At 33.3% G+C, this 22,841-nt stretch overlaps 1 protein-coding gene across 2 annotated transcripts in view; it reads right to left on the bottom strand.

Annotated features, from left to right (window-relative positions):
* LOC108913564 (ATP-binding cassette sub-family G member 1) overlaps window positions 1–22,841 on the bottom strand; it is an 89,920-nt gene that overhangs the window by 12,358 nt on the left and 54,721 nt on the right. Inside the window, exons 3-7 of one of the 2 annotated variants that reach the window (XM_023456075.1) lie at window positions 8,120–8,309; window positions 7,922–8,067; window positions 6,883–7,136; window positions 6,669–6,800; window positions 5,000–5,353 (exon numbers count right to left, since the gene is read on the bottom strand). In XM_023456075.1, coding sequence (XP_023311843.1) covers window positions 5,000–5,353; window positions 6,669–6,800; window positions 6,883–7,136; window positions 7,922–8,067; window positions 8,120–8,309 — 1,076 coding nt within the window. The remainder of the gene's footprint in view (window positions 1–4,999; window positions 5,354–6,668; window positions 6,801–6,882; window positions 7,137–7,921; window positions 8,068–8,119; window positions 8,310–22,841) is intronic. The other variant, XM_018719131.2, reaches the window with a different exon arrangement.

Raw genomic sequence — 22,841 nt, 5'->3', positions numbered from 1 at the left:
GGATGAATTTTAATTTGTTTAATGATTTTTTTATTTTAAACATATATATTTTATGCCAGCAAATTTTGATGTCAAATGAAATAAAGGAAAAGTCGTACATTTGTATTTAAAGTTTCTTTCTATCTTTAATTATTAAACCTATAAGTGGATGTCATGATACAAAAAAAAAACTGTACCTACATTCCGCGACGTACTAATAACCCACCTTGTATATTAAATAAATTTATCGTCATCATCAAATATTAAAAAAATTATATTACAAGCTGTTTAAAATATTATTACGAATTTAGTTTATTTGGAAATATATTTTCTGCAGTATTTCAATACCAAAAAATGAAAATAGTAGGTAGCTAATTAACGAAATTATGATTAAATAACTACATAGATATTCGTTGATTCTTTAAAAACATTTTTATCAATATGTACCTACATCATACATTGAAGTAAATACAGTAACGCAAAAAATTGATAAAAAAGTGTACAAAAGAAATCCGTAAGTACGCCTGGCAACATTACCAAAATCTTGTTTATATGTTGCTAGGATACGCTTAGGTATACGGGCCGCTGTATTTGATTCTTCCTAAAATTCTGCTGGTGGTGTACTCTACCGGCAATTCGGAAATTTAAAACTGCTGGCCTATTCCAGTAGCGGTCTGTGGCAAAAACTCCCTATTAACGTGTTATTCCTAATGCACATGTTCGAACAGGATAGTCTCATACGCAGGTGAGATCTTGTTGATAAGTCATCGCTGTCGTCTTTAGCGTATTTTCTCTTCTTTTGTTTAATCTTGGCATTAGTCTAGTTCTACTAAGTATTTTTCTTGTTTTTCTTGGTGTTGTGTTGCGTCAGTGTGATTATCGAGTGTTTTTTTCTTCAAGTGATTTATTATAGACGTACCCTTAACCGATACCAAACATTTCTTGAATGATGCGAGGCTACTTCGCTTACATGAAATTATCTTTAATGCGCATGCATACATATACATTGATATAATTTTAATTTATTAATTACTATAAAAGTCAATATTGTTATATAAATTTAAATATATCAATTCTATAATTCTTTTAGTTTGTCACTTGGGGTTTGAAACTTCTTAAACATTTCTAATATTGCCAGAATATCGCGATATTTAAAGTCATGACAAAGAAGTCATTTTTTTGGCACTTATGTCCCAATAGTCGAAAATCGATCTAGTAGAAAATTGGGAAATACTTCATGACGATGTGCACTATGGGGTTGCCTATTATTTGGCGTATGTGACGTCACTACTAAAAAAGTCTATTGCGCCTTTAGACTAAAATATTCTATTGTGGCACTTACAATGCCTTATCAACATAAAATTATTTCTGTGTAATTATGTGCTTGTTTTTAATTAATACTGTTAAAAGCAACGAAAGCATTTTCTGCAGTAGTTAGATAAGAATTCATAAAACCTATTCAATTTTGCCTTAACTATAACATTGATCAGGAAGATGATAAACGAAAACGCTCTTATTACAAAATTCGTAAGGTATCATTCTGTGCATTTTCAATGTGATTTTTTTTAAAATAGAGGTGAAAAATAAAAGAAAGGCATTTAACTTCTAGAAATGAAGATGATTTTGGTACAAAATATCTACTTTCCTATTTATCTTATATACTTTAATATTCCAAAAATAACGAGGACAATTTCAAGACACGCCCCTGCCGCGGTATATTGTTACAGTAGTTCCGATAACAGAACTTTATTGGCTTATTGATTTCTTGGAATCCTATCACAACAAATATTATTCGGACTGTACGTCATTCAGGATGTTTAAAATAAGAACGACTTAAATTTTTAAGTAAAAAAAAAAATCACATTTCATTTTTTTAATAGATAACACAGGCACAAAAAATAAAAAATGGCTTTTCTGAAGACCGCGCTAGGCTATTGATGTGTATTTTGAAGGGCTGAATCCAAATCTATTTTTAGTTTTACTCCAGTTACCACAGGATTTGAAAAACTGGATAAAAATGGCCCAAAAATCCCAAAAAGTCGAAGCTTCAGCAATGTTCCGAAAAAATTAATTTGGACCAGATAAGGCCTTAATCTTATATTTATATTTTCGTTTGATGAACAGCAGTTAGTCCTCCTGGATTTGCGTAATCGAGTTATTTCAGAAAAATCGCTGGAAAGATACGAAAAATCGCTGGAAATCCACGTTGCACTGAATGAAGATATGTATTTGTTTGGGGCAGTCCAAGTCTTATTCCAATGTATTTTGACGCACTGAATTCGAATCTGACAACGGTTAAGGTTCCTGGCTACCCCTTCATAAGTATTTTGAAAGAAAGCCGAAAAGCCCCAAAAACTCCAAACTATTTTTAAAGTTTGTGACGTAATTTTTTGTCCTCAAACAACCTGCGCAACATGTTTCAAACTACTTCAGTTTCTCTTTCCAGTTGCACTATTTTTAAAGGATCTGTCAAATATTGCTCTATTACTCTATATCATTGTGATTTTCTGGGTTGACTGCTTCTCTCGGCTACTGTTTCTTTTTTAAGTTACTATTTCGATTTCGACCATAGTCAATATTAAGTGGTTTCTAACAATTTTTCTCAAATAACTGATTATGGAAAATCAACTAACTACATACTGCAATTAAAATACATAAGATTAACACTGCTAACGCCCATTAGTTGGCTTTTTCACGGTTTTCAAGATTTATAGCTATTTTTAGCGATTTACTCAAATCCTGTGAATGCCGAGAAAAAAATAATGACAGATTCGGATTCAACGTATCAAAATACACATCGATAGCCTCCAAGCGGAGGGGTCTCCAAGTCAGCCCATTTTTTAAAATTTGGTGTGCCTGTTTAATTAATATCATAAGGACTTTATTTTAAGAAAGTATTTCTCACTTATTGAAATTATACATACAGGGTGTTTCTAAAATAGGGTTCCAAACTTCTGCTGCGTTTATAACTCATTAAAATAAGCCAAAAAGTTCCTATTAACATGTGCCCTAAAACGCACCCTTAGGAAGTTATATGCCCTTAAAAGGGCTCAAACAAAACTGTTTTTTTTTTCAAATAAATTGCAGTTATGAAGGATCCGATCATTTAATAAATAATTTAGGACATAAACTAAGACTATTTAAATTTAGAGTTACACTTACTAATTAAAGAACTAATTACTACTGCAGACAATAGCTAAATGTGAAATAGAAAATAATGGGATTAAAATTAGTAATAATAAGTTAAATTACAAGAACTGCTCGAAGTGACCACCTTGCATTTCGATGCATAATCTAGCTCGACGCTTCAATGATTTGCGAACTCTTTGGAAAATTCTAGGTGTTTGCCTTATTTCCATGCACGCGGTTTCAATTTCCTCCCGTAGTTGCTGAATGGTCTCAATTGGAATTTTATAAACCTTTGCCTTAAGTTGACCCCACAAAAAATAGTCCAGGGGGTTAAGGTCAGGGGAACGTGGAGGCCAGGGAACAGGACCTCCTCGGCCTATCCATTTTTCTCCATACAACTCATTTAAGTGTTGTCTTACATTATGTAGGTAATGAGGTGGCGCCCCGTCCTGCATAAACCATATGCTTTGGCGTTCAATTAAAGGGACATCTTCCAAAAGTCCTGGCAAGTCGTTAACTAAAAAATTGTAATAATCCTCACCATTCAATCGATTAGGCAACACAAACGGTCCGATTAGCCGATCGCCTAAAATGCCTGCCCAAACGTTGACGGAAAACCGAATCTGATGTCTGGACTGAAATATGCTGTGTGGGTTTTCATCAGCCCATTCATGAGCGTTATGAAAATTGACATAACCATCTTTACTGAAGCTTGCCTCATCCGTAAACAAAATAAGAGATGCAAAATTCGGAATCCGCCTCGATTTTCGCAAAAACCATTGGCAGAACTGCCGACGTGGTTCGTAGTCATTCGGATTTAAAGCTTGAACACGCTGGATATGAAAAGGATGAAGTAGTTGTTCGCAAAGAATTTGCCAAACTACGGAAAAACTTATGTTATGCATACGTGCGACACTTCTTACACTAACCCTTGGATTGTCCTGCACAGCTCTCAATACATTTTCTTCCATCACCGGTGTTCTTACAAATCTGTCTCTGCCACGATCATTTACTCTTGGTTGGAACGAACCATTTTCTCTTAAACGTTGATGGATCCTCTGTAATACCTGTCGAGAAGGAAGTCTTCTATTCGGGTATGCTGCCGCATACAGACGCCGCGCTTCTGATGCATTTCCAGTCGCACGGCTGTACATAAAGTGCATATCTGCCATTTCCGTGTTTCAATATGACTCAATTTTATGAGTTGTATACTTAAATTTTTCACTCACCACTTTTACAAATTAAACACTGCAAAGCTCAATTGACAGTTTATCAATGATTTAAATTGTTAAGCGTTGTGGCAACGTTAGTCTTTTATTTGCCATGGTAAACAGATTTTTGTAATTTTTGGCCTAATAACTTAAAGAGTAGAGTAATTTTCAAACTCAATTTACTCGAAAACCATTGGAAATATCGATTTGGACAAAGATAATATTTTTTACGTAAAATTGTTAAGATTTTATAGAGAAAATTGTAAAAAAATTGAAATAAAAAAAAATTATGGGCCGAAAACCCCCTTCACCGACCTAAATGGGACACATATGATTTGCATGTCGAAAAATGGAGTAACCCATGTTATTTAACGTAAAAATTTATGTGAGACCCATAAATTTTTTTCTATTTATTTGCGACCGTTTTGTCAATAACAGAAAAAAACAGTTTTGTTTGAGCCCTTTTAAGGGCATATAACTTCCTAAGGGTACGTTTTAGGGCACATGTTAATAGGAACTTTTTGGCTTATTTTAATGAGTTATAAACGCAGCAGAAGTTTGGAACCCTATTTTAGAAACACCCTGTATATGAAAATAAAAAATAATACATTAAAATCTGTTTAAAAATGAGTAGGTACGTTAATTTAAATGAGTCAAAACCCAAAGAATTATCTACTTACATGTAGTTATGATGCAGTTGAATGATGTCAGCATGAGGAACATGACGGAGAAAAAGATAAAATTAAAATTGTTTATCATATTGGATGCATCTTGTCCTATACCCTGATATAAGATTCCTATAAATAATGCTATGCCTATATGCGTGCCTAACCTAGCATATGCTAAAGTTCGATCTCTAATCAGTATTAAAAACATTCTGGTAAGTAAAACACATAGCTGGTTGCAAAATGAAGTAGGGTATGATCCGTAACAACACTGATTTGACACTTCTTTATGTGTTCGTTTGTCGATTTTGGGAAACACTATAGGGGGTGCAGTGGTTGGCGTTATGCGACCGGCGCGCATCGCTTTACCTAAAGAAAAATAACAAATAATTACTAGTAGTAATAAACAAATAAATAAATAAAAAAACATAAGTGCAAAAAAACATTGTAATATCAAACTTTATATCACTGCAATCTCTTCAAGTATGATAAATATTTATTGACTGGTCTATTTAATAAAATCATAAGTTTGGTTTAAGAACATAAAATTTAATATTATAAAATACTTATAAATAGTATTTACTTCAACACCCTGTAAGTTATAAACTCTTAATAAGTGGACAGATTTATAAGGCTAATTTGCAACATTTTCATTGGTTTTATTTTCAGCTATGTTTTACGTATTCTGTGAATGTTTTAGAAATAGTTGAGGAGTTTCTTTATGTAAAAAAAATATTCTCGTTTTTTCGCAGGCCTCTTTGAAAGTGGGTGTGGAAATCATGCTTCCATGGCCTTTTCCAAAACCGGCTCAAATTAAAAATTTCATTCTTGCATGGAGGCAGTACTGTTCAAATACCACTTTTAAGACCTATTTCACCTGTTGCACAGTAAGGGAATAAAATAACACAACCCTTGTACATTTACTATTAGAATTTTTTCGCATTTAAAAATTTTGAAGAAAAAAAAATTTTTACCCTGATCTCTATACGAATTCCGACATAAATTTAAGTTTTCTTACAAAAAATACAATTTATAAGCCTGCAAATCAACCCTATGATGTTGTTGTTATTATCATGTAACAAAAATCCGGGACGCGTAGTAATTTATTTGTTAGTTCTGGGAACGGATGGGACAAAAAGTAAAATATTTCAGTCAACACTAATTTATCGGAAAGTTAGTGGTTTTCAAGTAGGCTTAACGTCGCCAAGACCGTCATTCGTGGAAGGCTTCACGAAATTTAGCAATATTTTTTGAACAAGTTCACTTAGAGTCGGGGCCATGTGTTGAGCAGGTATAAAGAGAAAAATTGATATTTTTAATAACGCGCGAAACCACGAGAAGAGCGTAGATGTTCCAAAGTAGAATTAAATCAAATTGTTAAATTGGTGGTAATTGTAAATGGAATAGATCAGGTAAGTGACATTTTAACAATACTACATCTACACAAAATTGGAGCTGGCTTTGAAAGCAAATTCGCCACAGACTTTAAAGGCTGTTTCAAATGGAGCTATCTAGGACTTCTTCACGAAATGGAAACACTGCTGGGGAAAGTGAGTGAATAGAGGCGAGGAATACTATGAAGGACAGGGGCCAATAATATATAAAATTAATAATAAAATTAAAAAAGCAAAGTTCGGTTATTTTCTGAACAGACCTCGTATGTAGATATTTTATAGCGACTTACTTATATGTTCAAGTGCTTCGAGTTGTATTGAATTTGTTTGCCTTTTTCTCCAATCTTGACAGAGCCCATTTTCTGATTTAATTGATAATACATCTGTGTAGTCACCATATTCTCCTGACGCTACTTCAAGAACTGGAATATAATAACAATATTAAAGTAATAACCACGATTCATACTTGGAAGGAATAAATAAGAATTTAGCAAAACATCTTACGGTAATCAGCTGGGTTATGATATGGCGGACATCTCAAATCTAATTCTTCCAAATATGGTATTAAACCTTTCACTGATCCTTGATATAAACATTTTCCATTAGCCAATACATACAAATGATCAAACATCTCAAAAATCATAGCACTGGGTTGATGTATTGAACAAATTATAGTTTGTCCTGTGGAAGCTAGTTGCTTTAGTAACATTATGCATTGTTTTGATGTTAAACTATCTAGCCCACTGAAATGACAAGCTCTGATTTATTTTTAAATAACATGGAATATAGAAAAAGTATTATTAGTTATGTAGTAGAGGTGTCTTATTGAGAATTGGTCTAAACATAATTATCTAAAATAAAAAATATTCCTAAATAATAGATACTAACGAAAAAAACTGATATATTGAAACCATTAAATAATTTTGCAAATTTTCAAAGAAAATTCTTCCTTTTCTTGTTTCTAATGCAGCTATACATAACTTTAGTCAAAGATTAACACGCAGTTAACCATGATAATATACCTGAATCATATAATCTTAAGAGACCCTTAACCTCCTTTTAAAAATGTAATCAATGGAACTGAAAACTGTCGGACTCTATACAGGGTACCTGACAGTTGTGTGTAAAAATTTTAACGTACAAAAAAGACAGAAGAATATTCACAAAGGCTGTATGATTTAACCTAATAGAAAGATTATCACTGGCATACTTCATGAAGAGAAACTAAGATACAGCAAATTTTGCTCAAATCGGTTAACCGGGTTCTTAATTAAGGAGAAAACAAGAAATAAGAACACCCTGTAACTTCTTTTGGGACATTTCTCGTTTAAGCAAGTTTGGTTAAATCGACACCATTTGGATTCTAGATTATACCCTTGAAGTATGCAATATTCGTGACACCCTGTATACTACCCTAACTTTTTAATTTTGAAGTTTAATTATATTTTTCCTTTCTTGTTATGAATTTTAGAAGCTTTACGTTTATTAACTGGACTGTATAATATCATAAAATGAAACTTAGCTAAATAAGTATGCCCTTTACCTTGTTGGTTCATCGAAGAACATAACCTGCGGATTTTTTAATAACTCTAGAGCTATAGACAGTCTTTTTTTCTGACCTCCAGAAAGAGCACCGATTCTTGATTTTCGATGCTCCCACAAACTTATAGATTCTAGGATCTCCTTTATCTGAAACCCACAAAATAAATACGTGAAAATTACATTGTATAACTAATTTTACTCTATTGCGTTTTTCCTTAGGAGTATAGGCGCAGTTCATTTTAAGGTTTGCTGCTAAAGTCATAGATTCTTGAACGGTGAGAAGAGGTTGAAGATTGTCGTCTTGCATTATGTAGCAAGATTTCTTCCTAAAAATTTTCTCATCGCGAACTTCGTCGTTTATTAATTTTTGGCCTGAAACTCCACTGTTTCTGCAAAAAAGTATTAAAAGCGTAAAGTATATGAATAAGAAAATTAAAATATCAATACAAAAAATTATAGTATTGTCTAATAGTTTTCTAATTAAATAATATGAAAGATTTAATAAGATTTGTGTTTATTAAATCTAAACATAAGCAATCTATTTTTTATTAACTATTATCATAAGAAACCGAATAAGCATATTCTCATAATTATGTTTATTATGTCAAGTTTATAAACAAAACAATAAATAATGTAGAAAAAAAAATTATTGTCAAGAATTCCCTGAATTAGACTCAGCATACCTCAAACAGATATGTAATATTCTGATAAAAATAAGTATACCTCGACATATTTTCCAAGACGCATATTTAAGATATCGGATAGTTTAGTCAAATTCGAGATTGGTGATACAAATTTTCATCATAAAATACGTATATGTTGTATACTACAAGTTCCATTATTACGTTTCGTTAATTGCGGGATATAATGTGAGTTGTAAACTCGAGATTTTTTTATGTAATTCATTCCTTCAGTTTTCAGGTTCATTAAATGATATAACATATACCTCTAACTCTAACACTAATTATCTATCGGTTCTAGATTTTGTCATAAATCAACAAACACCATAAAAAAGTTGTAAAATAGTCGAGGAAATGAAGCACTGAACCTCCGAAATCTGTACAGTAAGATGGATCGTGATGCGGTTTTTTGCATTCGATTTGTTAGAGTGCCCAGAAAGTTTGTGACCCTATGTGATCAATGAGAAATGAAAATTGCATCGGTGGATAAGAAAAATGCGTTATAAACCTAGCCAAAACTCGTTACCTCGGGGTTTTTGAGGTCGCTGAACACGAATATCACGACGGCAATGGTCTCCAAGGTACCTGGTGCCCAGGGTTTCCGGTCCACGTCATTTCCTGGAGTTTTGTGAAAATTCGTTATAAACTTAGCCGAAACCCATTACCTCGGGATTTTTGGGAAACATCAACACGAATATCACAACGGTAATGGTCTTCGAGGTACCGATGTCATCTTCATAAGCTTTATCGAATATCTAAATAAATTATCCGAAACATTTTTTTTTAATTTGACGCTTTTAATATAGTTGGGAGCATTGGTGAAATTTTAGGTAAGGATTGCGATCGCTGGCCGCTGCTTCCACGTTTTACTCTTACATATACACTAATATATACTCTTACACATACTAGTATATACGGATACGCTCTAAGTTATAGCGCACACGTGAAATAAGAAAAATTAAAATTGTAAAGATATCTAATTATAATATTTTTTTGAAAACAGGTATTTTTTTGTAATAAATAAATGTATTTTTATAATAAAAAATAATTTAAGAATAAAATAGTTGCCACAGAAACCAGTCATCCTGAGTATTAGGTACCTCGAGGATCGTCACCGTCGTGATATTCGTGTTGAGCGACCTCAACAACCTCCAGGTAACGTGTTTCGGCCAAGTTTATAACGAAATTCCACAAAACTCCAGAAGACGACCTGGAAACCGGCCAGCTTGGGCACTAGGTACCTCGGAGACCGTTGCCGTCGTGATATTCGTGTTCAACGACATCAAAACCTCGAGGTAACGAGTTTCGGCTAAGTTTATAAAGAATTTCCACAAAACTCCAGGGGACGACGTTGAAACCGGCCACCTTGGGCACTAGGCACCTCGGAGACCATTACCGTCGTGATATTCGTGTTCAGCGACATCAAAAACCCCGAGGTAACGAGTTTATAACGAATTTCCACAAAACTCCAGGAGACGACATGGAAACCGGCCATCCTGAGCACTAGGTACCTCGGAGAGCATTGCCGTGATATTCGTGTTAAGCGACCCCAAAAACCCCCGTGTAGCAAAATTGAACTCATTCCGTCAATATTTTCCAAAAATTTTTAATTTTTTTAACTCTTCGAAATGCAATTTTAAAAATGCATTTTTCTTATGCACCGATGCAATTTTCATTTCTCATTGATCACATAGGGCAGGGGTCGGCAAGTAATTTTAGGTGGGGTCCGGATACTTTTGAAAATTTTTAACGTCGTCCAAAAGAAAATTCATATTATTTTTTTATTTTAATTTGGACTCAAATTTAATCTGTTTACTAACCATTAAGAACTCACACACTCACAAAATTGTAAAATACTAGAAAAAATGATAAGATTGGCACTTAAACGTAAAAAACATTTTTTAAATAATTTATTTGAGTAATTTATACTTTCAAAAAATTTTTGGCGGTCCAGTATTTTACCTTCTGCGGTCCGGATCTAGACCGCGGTCCGCCAGTTGCCGACCCATGACATAGGGTCATAAACTTTCTGGACGCTCTAACGAATCGAATGCAAAAAACTGCATCACGATCCATCTTACTGCACAGATTTCGGAGGTAAGGCCGTTTTTAGTGCTTTATTTCCTCGACTAAAAGTAAAAAATTATTTTAAATTTTTCCGTTATTTTGTGTCCGCTATTTTGTTTCGAGGGTTCACTCCGATGGGCTAAGTTATCCGCTTGGCCCACCGGGTAGGGTAATTACCACTGAACTACTCAATAAAGCCACAGATTATATAACGGGTGTCCCAAAAGTAACGCAGGATTTGAATTGTGCGCCATTTTCATTCCAGAGTTGGCAGCATTGAGTGGGGTCACAAGTTGTAGTAAACACGTTGCGGTTAGACAAAAGAGAGCGCTATATACGATAAATGAGCTAGTGAAGATTGTGAAAATCCATTGCAAGTATAGAGAGTGTAACTGAGACTGTGCGCAAATTACGTGGAATTTTCGGTAGAAAGAACGTGAACAAACAGGTTCGGTTGCAAATAATAAAAAAACAGGCCGGCCTCGTACTGGCCGTTCAACCGAATATATTGCTATGGTGGGTGATGGTATGGCGGAACCATAACCTTAGTTGGTGGTCTCTCTAATTAAACATTTCAAAAAGTACAATGCAGCGGATTTTAACAAAAGATCTGCATCTGCATCCGTTCAAGATTCAGCTCACCCAGGAACTGAAACCGACGATCATTTAATGCACCTGACAATCGTTGATTGGATGTTGGAGAATCAAGTGCATCTTTAGCGATGAGGCGCATTTCCATCTTAGTGAGTATGTGAATAAGTAAAACTGACGAATGTGGGTCAGAGATAATCTTCGGGTAATTCAAGAACAACCGCTATATACCCAAAGAATCACAGTGTGGTGTGGATTTTACGCTGGCGGGGTGATTGGTCTGCTCATTTTTGAAAATGAGGTTGAAAACGCAGTGACTGTCAATGGAGAACGATATAGATACCGGCGGAGTCATAAATTTAATTTTAAATAAACTTTAAACAACAATTACGTAGAGCATTTAAAAAAAATCCCAAAAAAAGAAATAGGTAGGTATTCATAACAGAATATTATGTGTATAGTTAAGGTTTGGCGGAGAAATGTTATTCAACACGATAATACATATAATTATCATTATGTTTATAGTTTATATGTTAATTATAAATATAGCATTGTGTTTGCGAATAATTACTTTCCGAGAACTTTTTGGACCTAGGTAAATGGTTAATGATAGCGATTGGATTTGAACATACACTCTGAAATTTGGGACTCTTAAGTCACCCAACTGTATAAATAAATTGTGATAAAGTTACACATGTCACAAATAAAATAAAATAAAATAATTACTACATTTTCTCAAACTTTTCGTTTTCAGTATTTACAACTTTTTTTTTATTCGTCCGATGTGTATACCTAAGCATTTTGTATTAATGGTAACATTTTAAAATTAATTTTGTTCATGTGTAAAATATTGTATATCCTATACCAAAATTAATCCAAGATCCAAGAAAGTTGAGAAATTCCGTTTCGCGTAGTCCCAAAGGATTCAGAGAAAACCATGAACATTTGAATAGTTTTTCTTAGGATTAGGTACATGGATATAATTTAAAATATTATTGACTTCATTGCTTCAATCGTTTGACAGTATGTTCATGTTATATCCATTCTTATTCTATTCTTTTTGGTATTGACATTTCACATTCTAAGTTGATGTTACTCATTGATTGATCAAATATAAATCAGTTTTAGTTCTGGTTAATAATGAATGAAGAGAAGTGGGAGACAGATTTTGTACATTGTAGGTGAAGATGCATACGCTGGATTCCAAACCTGGTTCACTTTACACAAGAGCAAACGCAAAAGGTACACCCATGGGCGTAGGTAGGATTTTTGCTTGGAGTGGGCCTTGAGGAGGACAGCGGACACGTCCCTCCCCCCTCCCTTCTATTGCTACGCGCCTGAGTACACCCCTATGAATCACTGTATTTTTAATAAAGGGTGTAAAAAGGCACTACATGTTGTGGAGCCTTTAAGCACATGTCTTGTTCATATACACTAATGCAAAAAATTAAAGGGTCAAAAGAATTGCCGAAATTTTTCCGTGATTTTTGACAGACTATATTAAGGTGAAAAATCGGTCGTATCGGGAATAAAAAGTAGCCATTTTGAAGCTGTAAGATTCTAGTTTTTAGATCTTTCGGTCGAAATTTTTTAGGAGTTACGGCACTACAAAAAAATTTTGCAAATTTTCTTTTTTTTGTCCACGGACTTTTTTTTCAGCTAAATCATTACATGAACCAGATAGCTTGTTTATTCAGCTTCAATTTCCTTTTTTTTAAATTTCGATACGATCATTTTTCATCGAAGTATCGGACTTTTAATGGAAAAGGATCCTTTTGTCTTCAATCATCGATATCACGGCAATAAATGGTCGTAGAGAGAATTGAAGGGCAGTTTCGAAAACTGGAATAAATTTCCTGTAATATGTTGCCGCAACTTTTCGGAAACAAATTCTTTTTTCATCCTATACACGAATTTAAAAAAAAAAAAAACAGGAAAAAAGGGTAATTTATGGTTTTTTAGAAAATTGACGGCTAAATTACAAATATTCACGAAATGACTAATGTTAAGCATGACTTTTACGAAGAACCCTGTGAAGTTTCATCTCGATCTAGTGAACCATTTCTTTGTTTCAAACAGTCAAATTATTGAAAAAAAATAAAGGATCACGTTTTTTGAGCTTATAATCATGATTAAAAGAGAAAAAAATTTTTTGAGGTATTCTCACATTTTTACCGCAAAAAACATTTAAATTGATGAAAAAAAAAAATTCGAAAGTAATTTTTGTTTCTTTGAAAAACCTTCCGGACATTGAAGAAAACAAAATCCAATTGTTTCCAGCACGATTCGGCTTTTTCGTCCTATGCTTCCGTTCATCAACTTTTAATTAAATTAAAATTAAAGTTGATGACCCAAACCAGATTTCGACCCCGATGAAGAAGATAATTGAAGACAAAAGGATCATTTTCCATTAAAAGTCCGATATTTCGATGAAAAATGGTCGTATCGAAATTTAAAAAAAAAGGAAATTGAAGCTGTATAAGCAAGCTATCTGGTCCATGCAATGGCTTGGCTGAAAAAATTTTTCCAAGTCCGTGGATTCAGAAAAGAAAAGAAAATTTGCAAATTTCTATTAGAATTGCATGATAACCGTAGCTCCTAAAAAAATTCGACCGAAAGATCTAAAAACTAGAATCTTAGAGCTTCAAAATACTTTTTTTAATTCCAGATGCGACCATTTTTCACCTAAATACAGTCTGTCAAAAATCACTGAAAAATTTCGGAAATTCTTTTAACCCTTTAATTGTTTGCATTAGTGTATAACATATTTTTAAATATGCCATACAAAATTTAATTATGTAATGTAATTTCTACGCCAATGATCTTTATGGATTTTTGATGGTTGCTGTATTTAAACAAAATTCATATTTTTTTATAAAAACGAATAGTTTTAGAGATATCTTAAATTTATTCTTTTAAAGGAAAAAATATATTGATGGAAAATGCTGCACTTTTGTACCAAATAAAAAATACTGCATTTTTTTTCTAGAAAAGGTATATTTTCTTTCAAATAATAGAAATTAAATGCTTTCACCTAATTTCGAAAATATGCAGAAGCATAGAAATTCTGGGGATTTTTGTGATAGTGCTTTACAATACCTGGTTGACTAATTTGCATAACACTTTAGAGAATTTTTACTTTTAATCAGATAAATTGACTCAAGTTCTATCAGCAATCAACTTTCAGAAAAATTTGAATAAATGTGGTAAGTATATTTTTTTAAAACTTCAACAGCCTGTATCTGTATTTAAGGCTTTTTTGGATCCCTTGAAGTTATGATTGAAAAACAACCCTCTAATTGTGTCCAGGATTTTTCATTTTAATTTTAACTTTTACCGGACGGATTAATATAATAGAAAAACATTTATAAAAAAATGTAATGTAATAATTGTTCAGGGTCATATTAATATATAGAGTAATTGAGCACGCGAAACAATTTCAGGGTATTGATAAATACATTTTATCTAATCGAATATCGTTTTCGGAAATGATATCGAACTTGGCGTCGCTTTTATAATCGAATAATCTGTGATCCGTGAAATGTTCCCTGATTCACAACGTTACTGAAAATTCATGAAAAACTGTGCCTAGCCGTATCAGTGGTTATCTTGTCATTTATTATTATGATTATTACATTACAAATATGGACTTGGGCTTACAACATAATAGTTTTCTAAGATTAACTTTACGCCATTAAGTTTAATGTTGGATTAATTTCACGATCTAAATATAATTTCATACCTACATAGAGTATGATATTTATTACAAAATTGCAACACATTTCACTGAATCCTAGAATACCTATGCTAATTCAATATTATTAAAGCAAAATACATATATTTATATTTTTTTGCTTATTTCTATCTTTCTGCCTATGTCAAAATACTGTTTGGATTTGAAAGCGAATATAAACCTACAAAATTTTAACTTATCTATTACGGAAAATGATAAATAAGTATACATAGTAAGTATACATATCTTCATTATTTTCTATTTTTATTTAGGTATTTATTTTTTCTTTCAGACTGATACCCTCATTTATTTAATAGGTACTCATTTAATATTGTATTTGTTACATGTACCAAAATACCTATATAAGTACATAAGAAAAAACTGAAGTACATTCCACAAATAAATAAAATAAGTGATCTCATGTGCGAGTCATTAGTATTAACAAAGGAGGATGTCATTAATACGTCGGATATTCCCCTCAGTCCTCTTCATGAAATAATGCGAATTACACAGCGCGTTTTTAAGTGCAAATGCACTGGGAGTCAACACGTTTATGAACGGCTTTTGTCAAAGCGTCGACCCCGTTCGTTTAAGTACACGTGCACCGAACGGATTCAAGGCGAGATAGCATTTCGGTGCAGGTGTACCACAAAGTACTCGAGTCGAACTAATAATAATGGTTGCTGTACCGCTGGATTCTATGAAGTTATTCCGGTACTAGGAACAAAAAACTTCATTGCTGCCTGCGTCTAGATAGTTATCTTAATGACGATAAATAAAATACCTAATAATGACGTATTGCAATTTTTTATTGGCGTTTATTAAAACATGAAATAATCTTTGAATCATTTTAAAGTTTTTAACCCAACACGATTATGTAACTATGAGCATCGAGTTTCTCTACATTTTGCATTCCACCTAGTGTAATAACACTTTGTATCCCCAAAAATATTTGAAGATACATTAAATATAAGTGTACAATATATACAGTGTGTCCCGTTTTTCAGGTTAACACCTCTGGAAATGTGAGAAGGCTGTGGACATTCCGCAAGCCAATTTTTTTACAACTAGTACCCTCAAGGGAGGTAACATTCTACTAATCATTTTATTGATGTAACAAAAGCCTGGCCTATTGCGATTTTTTAAAAGGGCCGTTTTTACAGAAAGAGGTATTACGCATTTTTTTATCAAAAAGATAATATTACCAGGCTATTCAACACCCATTAAAATACCCATACAAACTTCAAAAATCAGACAGCTAAAAATTATAATAAGCAGGTCAACGATTGCCATGAAAGTGAAAACAAGTACTAATCGGACACAGAAAAAATACACACTATAAATTTAACACTTTTAATTGTGGCCATACAAAAAATAATAATAAACGTACAAAAAATGTAGATAATGGATTATAAATATTAAGTTGTTAAACAAAAAATTGCAAAACAATAATCTAAATTAAATTTTTGTTTTTTCGAACTATAGGCTTTTACTTTTGGGGTTTTATAAAACAAAAAGTTTATAAAAACAGACCAAGGAATTTGGATGACCTAATGAATTGCATAAGACAAGCTTGTGCAGAGGTTACTCCACAACGGCTATGTAAATTATTTTTAAATTTAAGAAGAGGATTGGAAAAATGTGTTCGACTGGAAGGAGGTTTGGTGGAGAAAACTAAAACTTAATTTAGTTTAACGTTTTGCAATTTTTTTGTTTAAGAACTTAGTATTTATTACATGTTTTGTCAAGTTATTGTTTTTATAATTAATTAATAATAATTAAATAATATAATTAAAAGTATTAAATTTATAGTGCCTGTATTCTTTCTTTGTCCGATTGGTATTCGTTTTCACTTTCATGACAATCTTTGACCTGCTTATTATAATTTTTAGTTGTCTAATTTTTCGAAGTTTGGCACCACATAAAAAACACTCAATAGACATTTGTCGTTCAAATTTGGTATATGGATATTTTAATGCGTGTTGAATAGCCTGGTAATATTATTTTTTTAATAAAAAAAATGCCTAATACTACTTTCTGGAAAAACGACTCTTTTAAAAAATCGCAGTAGGGCAGACTTTTGTTACATCAATAAAATGATTAGTAGAATATAACCTCCTTTCAGTAATAAAGTGTTGTAATAAATTTGGGAAAAAAACTAAGTGCTATTTCTGCTATTTTTCAAATTATTGAAACCGGATTACGCCATGCAATAAATCAATTTTTATTTTTTTTACTCGAAAACGGTGCGTCAGAAGAAAAACAGTCAGGATACCTTTTCTCTTCCAAATTGAACATCGAATTAAAAAATAAGTTTTATTTTAAGCAAAATCAGTGGCATACAATTTTTTTCTAAAAAAATATCCAAAGACGTGCCTGTGCGCACGCCACTGGTGAAACTGAAAACAATATTTTTATCGTAAAACATGTACTGTTTTTAACTGTCAAAGCCTGTAAAATTTCATTGAAACATTCTGATCGGTTTCCGCAATACATATTAATAAATTTGCATCATTTTATTAAAACTTTGTAAATCGGAAACTAAGCATTTTCGGAATGTGGTACCTTCTGCAAGGAACGCATCGACTTACCAAATACCCGTATTTACGTGTGTCTCAAAATTAAAAATAGTGATCATTAAATATAGAAAAAATATCTATATAAATCGTCTGAAAATTAATAATAATAATAATAATAATAATATCTCTACTCCTCATTCTAAATACGAGAATTAGCCCATAAGTCGGAGACTTGTGCGGGAGAGGAGGCGGCATATTATTATTATTAGGCAGGCCGCATTTGCGCCCAGGAACGACTTATGTTGGTAGGCCCTAACCACCATTCAGTGCAGGAATGAGAGAAACCTGGAAAACCTCATTAATTAGGGGGGTGGTCAAATGCCAACTGGTGTCAATCTCTCACATTGACCGAAGCCAACATTCTTCCACCCTACCATACCTGCACAGAGGGTGCCAATCCTCCGTACAAGCATAGCTAATCTACGGTCTACCGGCCGCGGGAATCGAACCCGGGCAGAAATTTGCACACGATTAAAGGACTAACGCCTTAAACCGTGCGGCTATCGACCGACGTATTAATTAATCAACTATAATTTCTATTTTACGTTTAGTTACAGAAATTAAAAAAGTGAACTAGTACAATTTAAATATAAATACATTTTTGAATAATAAAAAATATATATCATTAATTATCATTTCCTTCTCAAGTTAGCACGAGTTGAGAACACTCTGTATATATCGTAACATATAAACAGTGGCTCATTTTAAATCTCATAAAAGTTTTATGTATTAATAGATTTTGACTCGGATTTTGACCAGTTTATTTTTGTCCAAAAAATTTTGGACAAAACATTATTTTTACTAAACAAGCCCTCCGGGATTTTTTAAATTGGAAAAATAAAAAATGCACGATTCTTAGAGTTTGGGGAGAGACAAATAAAATTCAATCGATTTTAGCCCAAACGGACCCACCCTTCACCATCCAATGTCCTACATACTACCCAATAACCGACTCACATACAACTACTATGACAGACAGTAATGGCAGAAAAATAACTTTTTACACATCCCTAGGCCAGACAAGAAATATTCAGTTTATTTTGGCCCAAACAGACTCCGTTGAGCTTCCATGTCTGAGCCTGATTGAACTTCAGTTTGAGTTCGCTGTCGGTACATCAACCTGGTTTTGGCAGCCTGAACTTCTGTTTGAGATACAGATTTCATGTCTGAGCTTCAGTTAGAGTTTCCCTGTCCGAGGTTCAGATTTAGTTTGAATGTCAAAGGTTCAGTTTGAGTTTTCATGGCCATGATTTACACTCAACCAGTCCGTTATTCAGGTTGAGCTAGGTTGTCTGAACCCTCAGAGGATATACAAATAAGAGATTTTACTTCATTCATAATCGGATTGTTGTTGTAGTAAAATTTGTAAGTAATTTAACAGCTATGATTTTATCAATCACCGTTGCCACATTTTCTTTCTCTACAACTGAGCCTCACAGTGAGTGAAATAGAACATATTCGAGTTTCTGAGATCAGTTGTATCTATAGTGCCTGAGACGGTTTAACCAACGAGTGAACGACAAACCATACGAACACACTTCGTTTCGCATGAACAGGTGCTGCGTGTCACAATAGTTGGGCGTGATTAGTAGAATTATGGGGTTGGGTGTGGGAAGATGGGTGCTGCTAGTAGTAGTAGTAGTAGTGAAGGGGGCGGCCTCAGCCTGGCAAGTAGGCCACAGGTGTGGCTGCCTCACAGTCCCATCACCTTTCCACTCTGCCTCTGACCCTCCTCGAATCTACCGAACGCCCTGATGGACGCTAGGATTTTGGTCCATGGAAGGTCCCTCACCTCAACCCCTTGCAGCTCTTCAGCACCAAAGACTTTATGTCTTAACCTCCCAAAGGCTGTACAATGTCCCACAAGGTGAATGGGTGTCCTCCCCTACTCCACATTTCGCGCATAATGGGTCCTTCTCAATTCCTATGAAACTTAAATGCCTCCTAAGTCTGCAATGACCTGTCAGAACCCCCACCATTTGGTTTAGGGCTCTTCGACTAAGGCTCAGCAGCCATCTCGTCTTAGGTTTGCTAGGTCCATATATGAAACTACGGTCATGCCTACATCCTCTGTTCCTCCTCCAGTTTTGACCTAAAGTTTGATAGGCCCATTTATTAAGGGCCTCATTAATACTACCTCGTGTGATTCCGAGGATTGGTTCAGGTCCCTCGCTAGGTCGCCTAGATCCAAGTCGAGCCAGTTGATCAGCCCTCTCGTTACCAGGAATACCCATATGGCCCGGAACCCAAACCAATTCTACCTCTCTTCGTCTGGCCAATGACTCCAGAGCGTCTCCACATTCCCGAACAAGGGCAGACCTTCTCTTCGTAGTACAGTCATTGAAGCTTTTCACCTCCGAATTCTTTGACTCGACTTGAAATTTGGCAGATAGATAGAGAAAAGTCGAAGAATTTTTTCGAAAAATCAATAGTTTTTTAGTTATTCACGAGTTGAAAACTTTTGAACTTGGAATTTTGAGTGAAAAAAAAACACTTTTTCAATGTATTTTTCGCGAATAACTCAAAAACAACGCATTTTATTAAAAAAAGTGTAATGAACAAACATGTGGTTTATAAATAAACAAAGAAAATCGTTTTTTAAAAAGTGTTGTAAGTCCTATACAAAGCGAAATATGATTAGTGGAAGGGGACTTGTTTTGGGGGGAATACTCGAATCAATGTATTCAACGTCAAATAACGGAAAAAGGATTGATTTTACGTGTATAACGCTCCAGGAGTTTTTTGTAGTACTCAAAAAGACCTTCAAAATGATTAATTAGAGCAAAATTGAAGGAGTTATCGTCAAAAACAGATGGGTTGCTCATATTTTTTAAGGATAAATGAACAGTAAACGCTGTACCATTTCCATCAGAATTAAAATTAATCGTAGACCCTTTATAATTAGTTTTGTTTTAGTGTTTTTCATACGATCCTGAAGTTAGATCGGTTTAGAATGCGTATTTTTTTAATAATGTACGGTAAAAGTTGAAAACGTATTTTTCATTATAAAAAAAATTGCCTTATTTATATAATAACTCTGAAACTATGAAAGATACGTAAAAAATGATAGACAACGAAAATGTTTTTTTTTCAACAAATATTTTGCTTTTTTTTATTCCTATAACATAAAAAATAAAGAAGATTTCGCCGCTTGAAGTATCCATTTTAGTGAAAAAACGACCTGTCTCGAGGTTTTATATACGATCTTACAGCTTTTGAATTTACCTTTAAAATGCTTTTTTGTAGGATACTATAACTTCAAAATTAACCGAGTTATGGTAAAAAAACCAATGACATTTTTTCGGAGCAAAATAGGCTTTCTCATTTTTGGAGCAAAATGTTAAAATTCAATATAAGGGAATTTTTATTTTAAATTATTGCACAATTATAGCATTCCAAGATTTAAAACGTAATTTTTTATATTTTTTTTAGCACAGGGGTCGATTTATAAGGGTTGAAAAGTGTTATGAGATACAAATTCTTTCATAAGCAATGAGGGAATTTTTATTTTAAAAAGTAATTTTTTTTCATTTTTTTCAATACAGGGGCGGTTTTTAGGGGTTGAAAGGGGAAAATTATTTTATTAGCTATAAGGTAACTTTTATTTTAAATAATTGCTCGATTTAATCATTCCAAATCTTTAAAAAGTAATTTTTTATAATTATTTTTTGCATAGGGGTAGTTTTTAAGGGTTAAATAAAAAACGCAATCGGCCTTATGTCACTTTTGAACTTGAGCCTAAGATGAGCCTTATTCTAAATTTTCATGCAAATCCATGCAGTTTCAAAGAATTCGGATGTTACAGCTAATTTTCAGTTTCAATGACTACTATCGGGGAGCTAACTGCTCTGACCGCGGCCTGACTGTCAGAGCAGATAAAAATCTAGACAGTTTACTATCCAGGATTACCCCCAGGTATTTGACTTCCCTGACCCAAGTCAGGGACCTCCCATACTTGGTTAGGGCTCTGAAGCCGCCTATCTTCCTTCTCCTTGTAAATAGGATGATCTCAGTTTGGCCAAAAATTAACGGAATATTGCTCGTCTGGTCCCAGAGATATGTAAAAAGATATTTTTCTGTCATTACCACATGTTATAGTAGTTGAATGTGGGTCGGTTATTGTAGGGTATGGTGAGGAATGGGATTCGTTTCGGCTAAAATCGATTGAATTTTTTTTATATCTGGCCCCAACCTATAAAAATCATGACTACCAGTACCTTATATATAACCTTCATAAATGATTACAAACCACGTGACCAGTAATTTTCTTTGGAAAATATTGAAACAATAAGAACATTAAAACGCAACTGGTTGTGATTGGTGTATTTTTCACGAAATTCTTTTCAACCAATCAGCAGTCGCATTATCTTGAGCGTAGGTGTAACGGTTTGTTACTGTTCATTGTAAACGAATCATTAATATTGGTGATACCGAAATTTAGGTAATTTTCGTTGCCAGTACCAATCGTGCAATGTGGGGTTGCCAAAGCTCGGCGGTCACGTCGCTTGTAAACATTTATAAAGTCTCTGTACCATTATTATTAGTTCTATGAAATTTCTGTAGCATCATTAGCGTGATTTGTTTTCATTGCTTAGTAATATTATTAAAATTATCAGTTTTCGACGCTTATTCCATAGTTTACTTTGTAATAATGATATGTAAATTTTTTAATGATATATATTCATTTAAGTGCGTTCCAAGTACAGATGCCAATTCAATTTTATATCAAAAAATCAGTAATACGATTTAATCTTGAATTTAAAAAAGTATAGGATTTGATTAATAAAAATAAAATATGTCAATTTGTTTAAAGGTGCAGTTTTTTATTTTCCATCTTTAAAAGAAAAACCAGCCAATATCGATCAATAAATAAAACTTTTATCAGGAGGTTCAGGTTTTGATTGGTGACTCTGTATATTAAATTATCTGGAGGTTCCTGTCAATTACATAGAAATTTCCCAGAAAAATAATGTAATTCGCTAAAAAAACTAATTATTGCGAGATGCGAAGCGAGATACGAAACACGACATGCTCTTGAATACATACGAGTATATTTTTATTATTATTTTAATATTATAGTGGGTACTTTTTATATCTCTTGAAAATATATCTGTAGATATGTAAATCAATTTATTAGTTTACATTAGTACGTATATGTATAGTAGAAAATTACATATAATATTTCTTAAACCATCATAAGTGCCACCTATAGTGTCTCAAATTATTTTTCGCGATATCAAATTAAATTTTCGGTTGCCCAAATCGCGAAAA

Source organism: Anoplophora glabripennis, unplaced genomic scaffold (genome assembly GCF_000390285.2).
Source record: "Anoplophora glabripennis isolate ALB-LARVAE unplaced genomic scaffold, Agla_2.0 scaffold951, whole genome shotgun sequence".
Classification (NCBI taxonomy): Eukaryota; Metazoa; Arthropoda; class Insecta; order Coleoptera; family Cerambycidae; genus Anoplophora; species Anoplophora glabripennis.
The sequence above is the reverse complement of the archived record's forward strand: the minus strand, read 5'-3'. Positions and strand labels throughout refer to the sequence as shown.